The sequence below is a fragment of the Aythya ferina genome (genome assembly GCF_964211825.1).
Source record: "Aythya ferina genome assembly, chromosome: 8".
In the NCBI taxonomy this organism is placed as follows: domain Eukaryota; kingdom Metazoa; phylum Chordata; class Aves; order Anseriformes; family Anatidae; genus Aythya; species Aythya ferina.
Genome location: NC_140304.1, coordinates 10,234,089 through 10,241,122, shown reverse-complemented (window position 1 = coordinate 10,241,122; position 7,034 = coordinate 10,234,089). Strand labels below are relative to the sequence as shown.

Here is a 7,034-nt window from a genome sequence, read left to right as displayed (position 1 = left end):
TCACAAAATAGAAGACAGATTTTTTTCCTTTCTAGCTTGCTTGATTTCCATGCTGTCTGATGTTGGTGTACCTGGATACGAAGCCGCTCATCCCTTTTACCTCCCCTCCACACCCAGGGCTCAGCTCCCAGCCCGAGGGGTCTGAGCATGCCACGGCTCTATTCCACCAAGCCCCACCGCCTCTTTAACCACTTGCCAACCTTTCTCCTATTTATTTATTTTTTTCATTCCCCTATTTCCTTTTCCACCCTCCCCGGCGCCGGGCTGCAGAGCCGTGGCCGCGCACTAGATGTCAGCGGTGCCTTCCCCAGCGCGCGCGCGCCTTTTGGCTGATTTTTTTTTTATTTTTTTTTTTCTCGGAGAATTTTTTTTTTTTTTTTTTTTTTTCCCAGCCCCTCCTTCCTTCCTTCCTCCCCTCCTTCCCCGGGAGCAACGCGGGGCCCTCCGGGGGCTCCCCCCCCCCGCTCCCGGACCCCGTTCCCCCCCGGCGCTGCGCTGCGCGGCGGCGGCGCGTCCCCGCCCCGGGGCCGGTGGGTGGCGAGGGGCGGAGGGTGCGCGGCGGCGGGGCCGGGCGCGCCGCAGGGCAGCGGGGCCGCCATGCCCGCCAAGTCCAAGTACAACCTGGTGGACGACCGGCACGACCTCCGCATCCCCCTGCACAACGAGGACGCCTTCCAGCACGGCATCTGCTTCGAGGCCAAGGTGGGCAGCGGGCGCGCACCCCACGGTGGTTTTTCCCCCACCCCCCCCCACCCCTCCCCTTCTCCAGCGCTTTTTGCGCGGTTCTTCTGCGCCTTTCCCTCGAGGTCCCATCCCTCGGTGGTGCCCCAGCCGAGATGTGGGAGTTGGGGGAGTCCTTCTGCCCCGTCCCAAGCGGTGGTGGAGGTGGCAGGAGCTGGGGTCACCCCGCTGCTTCGCCAAGGAGCCCTCCCGAGCCTCTCCGCAGCATCACCTGGGGAGCTGGGCACCGCGGGCATCCTCCGGCACGGGCACCCTGGGGTGCCGTGGAGGGGTGCAGCAGGACAGCTCTTCCCCCAGCTCTCCAAGGCGAGGAACTCGCAGTGTGAGCGGACGGAGGAGCCCCGTGCCATTTGTGGTGTGCTGGGAGAGGTCAGGGCCGCCCGCCCGAAGTCAGGGCTTGCTGTTTCCCCGTACAAATATAAACCATTCTTGCCTGCGGATTTGGCAGGAAGCACTGTGTTGGTTTTCTTCTGCTGGGACCTCTCGGGCTCGTACTCCGTTTGGGCTGTGGCATCCCACAGCAGAGTGCTCGTGACCTCTGAGCAGCACAAGGAACAGCCGAGCATCTGTCTGCTTTGGGCAGGTAGCTGGGGGCAGGCAGGGGGGCAGCAAGCCATGAGATTTGGGAAGCAAAAGAGTAAAATCCGCCCCCCTTTGCTGTTCATGAGGGATACGGTTGTCACGATGACGAGATACTCCAAGTGGGGTTGACTTGGATAAATGCTGGTGTAAAAGAGTTCCTATAAAAGAGCAGCAGGGAGGTGGGCATCTCTCATACACCATTGTCCTTGGAGGAGAGGTGCTGGCAGGGGAAGGACCACGGGTTTGGCATCATGTTCTGTGCAGTGGCCTGGTAGCATGCCCGTGTCCTGCTGGATGGTGCAGAGCTGTGCTGGGAGGGTTCATCTGCAGAGCCTGTTGCCCATCCTGTGGTGGGCACCGCGCCGCGGGGAGCACAGCAGGGGAGTTGTTTATAGAGCAAACTTAACACCTGCCTTGTAACTGTTCCTGGGAATGGCTGCTCCAGTTCCAGGAGCGAAGGGATGCACGGTGGGATAAGGAGCTGGGTGCTGTTGTGCTGCCAGCACCTGCTGCACAGCGGCACCCTTCCTCCGTCCCTTCCCCTGGGTGCTCTGCCCCTTCCCTGCCTGCCTGGGGTGGGAACGGGGGCTCGGGGGGAGCAGTGGGGCACGGCTTCGTTGCCCCCAGTATGCTCACATCTCATCTCTCCTCCGTGCTGCTGGTGTGGCTGTGGCACCGGGGTGGTGCGTGAGCCTTTGTTAGCGCCTCTTTCTTTTATTGTGTGCCCCGTGGCACGCGTTACTGCCAAGCACGAGCCGTGGGAGCCCTTCTCCTGAATTTGTGTGTTTCTCCAGCAGCTCCTGATGCCAGATGCAGGATGCAGATGGCTTAGGCAATTACTCCATCCTTTTATTAGATTGGTGGAGATTAATTAAATGCTTACACTCCTTTAGTTCCTTTTATCCCCAAGAATCCCGGGCGCTTAAACCCACACGGCTCTTGTCTGAGCGAGGCACGGAGCGCACGGCGAGGCGGCAAAATGAGAAACGTGGGTTTAGAGCAGAGCTTTGGGGGAGCACAGAGAGAAGAAAACCCCCTGTGTCCTGTCCCCAGACAGCCTCTGGCAGAATTACACGGGTGTTGGGAGGCTGGAGCAGCCCAGGCAGCAAGCGCTGTGCCTTCCTCCTCCTCCTCCTCTTTTCCTGGTACCCGGTGTTGGTCCTCTACCTGCCAGCTGCTGCATTTGCCCTGGCAGTGGTCACCGCTGTCAGGTTTTGGCCTTTCCCAAGCACACAAGGTGATGAAAAGCAAGCGGTGCTGTCAAAGGCAATGCTGTCAGGAGAGGGGCTTGAGCTGCGCTGCGCGCCGGAGCCGCTCGCAGCCATATGCTCTGGCACGGGGACACCACGTCGGAGCGCAGCGTCCTCCGAGGATTGTGTTAATCCGTTTTCTGGAGATAAACCCCATGGCTGGAAAATCCCGCTCCATCTCCTTAGGGATGGTAATGCGCTTCACACCTTGTGAGCTGTTTTTGCTGGCCACCTCTCTTGGCACTGAAAGCCTCTGTGTCTCTGAAGTGCCTCCATCGGGCCAGTGGGAATCGGGGGAGCTGGCTCCGAGGGAAGGCAGGCTTCAATTTCTGCCCATTGTGGTCTGAATTGTTGAATAAAATCAAAAGGCAGGCCTCTGGAGTGTGCTGAAGCATTCGGATGAAAGAGCTGTGAGCTGCAGCGTGTCGCAGGGGAGCTGGCATGAATTCCCACTTGTGCAATGGTTTCCTGTTTAAATAAATGGGTATTTATAGAGTAAAGACACCTTCTGTCCTCCTCCACCTCTCTGCCCGGCGTGGCTGCTCCGCTTGGGGCAGGGAGGAGGGGACGGGAGCTTGCTCTTTGTGTTCCCACAGTCACGGTGCTGCGGAACAAAACCCAAAAGCAGCTCAGGTGTAGCTCTGCCGTTCCCAGACCCATTATTTGGAAGCAGCTTTGATCCTTTGATCCCACACTCACTGATCTGTTGGCAGAGCCCTGCTGTATGCGGTCCCCCAGGAGAGGGGAGATGTGATGTCCGCAGCACTCTTGGCAGGCAGGGTTTTTGGGGTTTGGATGGGCTTTTCTTTTTTATTCTTTTCCCTACCCTTAAGGGATCTTGGCAACCGAGCGTTTTCTGCGGCGTTTGTCAGTACTTTTTCTCCACTTTTGTGCGTGGGAAACTGAGAAGGAACCGAGCATCTGCTGCTGGCTATGTTTGGAGACGGGACACGGAGGAGACTTCACTGGGATCCAGTACGGCCCTGCCCGTGAATCCTGCCAGCTCCCAGCAGACGGGCGGCTCTCCTGCCTGTCCCCTCGCGGGGCTGCGATGGTGCCAGTGCCCACAGGCTGCGGAAGGGACCTAAATGGGCCGAGCCTCGGGCATCTCCCACCCGGTCCGACCCCCTCACCTGCTGCAGGCTGCCCTCGCAGGCGTTTCTCGCCCCCTGGCCGGGTGTGCTGGCACCAGGCAGCGCTGGCAGGGGGTTGTTCGAGCAGCAGGTTGCTCGAAGCTCTGCCCCTCTAGCTGGCTGCGGGAGGCTTGGCAGCTGCGCCCGGGGGCTGCTTCTGCTGGCAGCTCTCGAGCAGCGAGCTCGGCAAGGGCTGCTCAGCCAGGAGCTGTGGAGCGATCGAGCCCGGGACCGCTCGCTGCGGGCTATAAATAACCCTCCCCAGTGCCACCCGGCTTCCCTGCAGCAGGGACATGGTTTTTGCCGTGCTGGTGAAGTCGTTTCATGGGCGAGAAGCCCTGGGGGGCTGTTGGCTCCCACTGCCTGGGGGCCTGGAGCCGTGCGGCTCTGGCACCTTGCGCCCAGGGCCAGCCCCGTCCCTGTGTCCCCACGTCCCCATGTCACAGGGAGCTGGCACATGACTGCCTGGGCTGGAACAACGCCGAGGCTTTTCCACGGAAAGCGGCTGGCACGCTGACTTTTCCTTTCCTTCTGAGTAAATCTCCCCGTGGCTGGGGCAGGGCAGAGCGCAGGGGGCTCGCCTGCCTCCTCCCGGGCTGCTCGTGGATCACCACCACGGGTTTCCTCTTCTCACCGTGTTGAGTTTTGGGGTGAGCTCCCCCACTTCTACCCTGGCTGCAGCCTCATTTTTTTTTCCCCCTGGTGTTGCAGCATCCACGGCACGGTGGTGGGGAGGGAAAGAGCAAAGCTGGAAAGCGCTGCCCTGCTTTTCGTGGGACTGGAGGATCGCAGGCAGGATTTTGGGGTGAGCACCCCATGGGCGATGCCTGCTCCTGCACCGCTGCTTGCTCACAGCTCCTCTGCTCCAGCAGCTCTTCCCCCGTGTCTCGGGGAGGCTTTTGGGGCTGGCGAGCCGCCAGGCAGCCTGCCCGGGCTTCCCTGGCTGCCGGGGATGATTCAGCCCTGACCTTTGCACGGGGTCTGGCCGGCGGGGAGGCGACGTGCCTGGCTTCGCGGCTCCTCTCCAGCAAGGCTTCCCCGGCCCCGCGGACACGGCTCAGGAGGTGTCCCCGGGAAAGCGCCTCAAGGAAATTCTTTGGGGCAGAAGGGCATTAAACAACCTCGAGGGGTGAGGAAACAATAAAAATAAAGAGAAGCTCAAGGAGCTGTGCAAACACCGCACTGGCAACATGAGTCTCTTGGTTTTCCAGGGGACGAGGAGGCTGCTGTGCTGAGCGGCGTCCCCAGCTCGTTCCCACAGCCCGTGGCAGGACGAGGCTTGGGGCTGTGAGTAAGAGGCTGGAGGAGAGTGGGACCAGAGCGCTTATCTCATGCAAGGGGCTGATAAGCACGGTGGTTTCTCACGCCAGCCCCGCTCCTTCGCCAGGGAGGAGCTGGCTGGAGGCTGACCTCCACGTCTGCATTTTTTGGGGGATGCTCACCACTCTTTGAAGGGTTGTTCCTCTGCAGGGCGCTTCCCGCTTGTGGTTTCTGCCCTCGGCGCTGAAATAACCCAGGGCCCTGGTCCATCTGTTGGTTTTTGTGAAATGTGAAGAAAAAAAAAAGCTAAAAAAAAAAACAAAAAAAAACCAACAACTTGCAGAGCAAGGGGAGAGGTGGGTGTTTGGGGCTGAGCACAGTGGCTGCGTGAAGCAAGGCGTGGCTGATGGGGTTGAGGCAGATGGCAGTGGGATGCTCTGGTACCCGGGTTTGGGGCAGAGGTGTGTCCTGTGGGGTGCCAGGCACGGCGTGGCTGTCTGGTGGCCATCTCGTACTTCCTAGTGATGCTTTCCAGGCTTTGTATTAAAAGAAATAAAAGGAAAAAAAAAAGAAAAAGGAAACTGATTGGTGTAAAAGACACCTCTTAGACCTAAATCTTGAATGAGGGAGGCTCCATGCAGGGTGTGTGATTGTGAGCTGGCCAGGACTGCTGCCTTTGTGGCCGTGGCCTATGCCCAGGCTGTGGTGCAGGGCTTAATTCCCGTTGCATAAGGCTTTCCTGCACTGCTGCGGCACATGATGGCCAAGCCAGCTGTTTGCTGGTTATTTTTATACCTGCTCTGTGTCCTCACAGCACCGGCTGCCCGGTCCTGTCGGTGCTGGGGGCTGTGGCCACCGCCTGCATCCTCCCGTGGGAGCAGGATCGGTGCGGGTGCTCGGCTCAGCCAGAGGGGCTCGCTCTGCTCCAGCGTGCCCAGGATAGGAAGTAAGGGGCAGTAATTAACAGGGAAGGGCCGTAATTAACAGGGAAGGGCCTGTCACAGGACAGGCTGCCCCAGTTATCCCAGGGTATTCCAGTATCCTGGCTGTTGCAGGTGCAGGCGGGGGGATTTTGGGTTACCCCCGTGGGCTTTGATGCCAGCAGGGGTGAGTGAGTCCTGCTTGCTGAGGCTGTGCTCCTTTACCAGGGCTGAAGCCTTGTGGCTGTATCTGCTGCTGTGGCTCTGTTTCGTGCCCTGAATTACCATCAGTCTCTCTAAAAAACGTTGGTTGCAGGTCAGGAGATGTTTGAAAGCCTCCTCGCCCCCCTTGGTGCGTGATGCCTGCTTAGTGGGGAGCAGTGCTGCTTCGGGGGGCACCAGGCTCCAGCTGGGCTTTGCACAATTCACGGTTTTTCTTCTTGATTTATTAAAAAGATCGATCTGGCTCTTTCTGGCAAGCAGGAATACCAGAAAGAGCAAACAGTGGTGTAGACCATCTCGTGTCCCTTCGTCTGCTGGGAAGCCCGAGCTGCACTGCACCCAACAGGCTGCTGCACCACCTGCACAGGACTACCCCGCTTGAGTCACTGGAGCTGTTGTAGGGTTTTCTTACGAGAAAACAACTCTGTTCATCTGCCAGGCAGAAAGGATGCTCGTATGGGGACTTGTCTTGCTCCTAGGGACAGGCAGGTGGGGTAATGCCCGGTCCCTGTGCACACTCAGACCCATGCACTGTGGTCCCGTGCTCAGGATCACCGCACCCTGTGCCACCCCAGCTTTTGTCTGTCCCTTCTCCAAGTGACCCAGCTTTCTGAGCTGTCCCCAGGGACCAGTTCCCATCTTCTCGGTGGAGTTTTGAGATCCTGCTGCGAACGGGTTGGTGTTACCAGCCTGGGACATACAAAGTCTGCCTGGGTGCGGGCGGGAGGCAGGGCTGGGAAGCACTGGGGGGCCTCTGGACGCAGGGGGGAGGCGAGGAGGCTGCTTGCTGTGCTCTGAGCTGTGGCCCCTAACGCGTTTTTTCTTTTCCCTCAGTACATAGGCAGCCTGGATGTGCCGCGGCCCAACAGCAGGGTGGAGATCGTGACGGCCATGCGGCGGATCAGGGTGAGTGCTGCGGGGGTGCC

General features: G+C 59.5%; 1 protein-coding gene across 3 annotated transcripts in view; it reads left to right on the top strand.

The window, feature by feature from the left end:
* Window positions 1-443: 443 nt before the first annotated feature.
* Window positions 444-7,034, top strand: part of NOS1AP (nitric oxide synthase 1 adaptor protein) — a 28,179-nt gene continuing 21,588 nt past the window's right edge. For all 3 annotated transcript variants that reach the window (XM_084528193.1, XM_084528192.1, XM_084528194.1), the window contains exons 1-2: window positions 444-702; window positions 6,943-7,014. In XM_084528193.1, coding sequence (XP_084384319.1) covers window positions 598-702; window positions 6,943-7,014 — 177 coding nt within the window. In that variant the 5' untranslated portion in view covers window positions 444-597. The remainder of the gene's footprint in view (window positions 703-6,942; window positions 7,015-7,034) is intronic.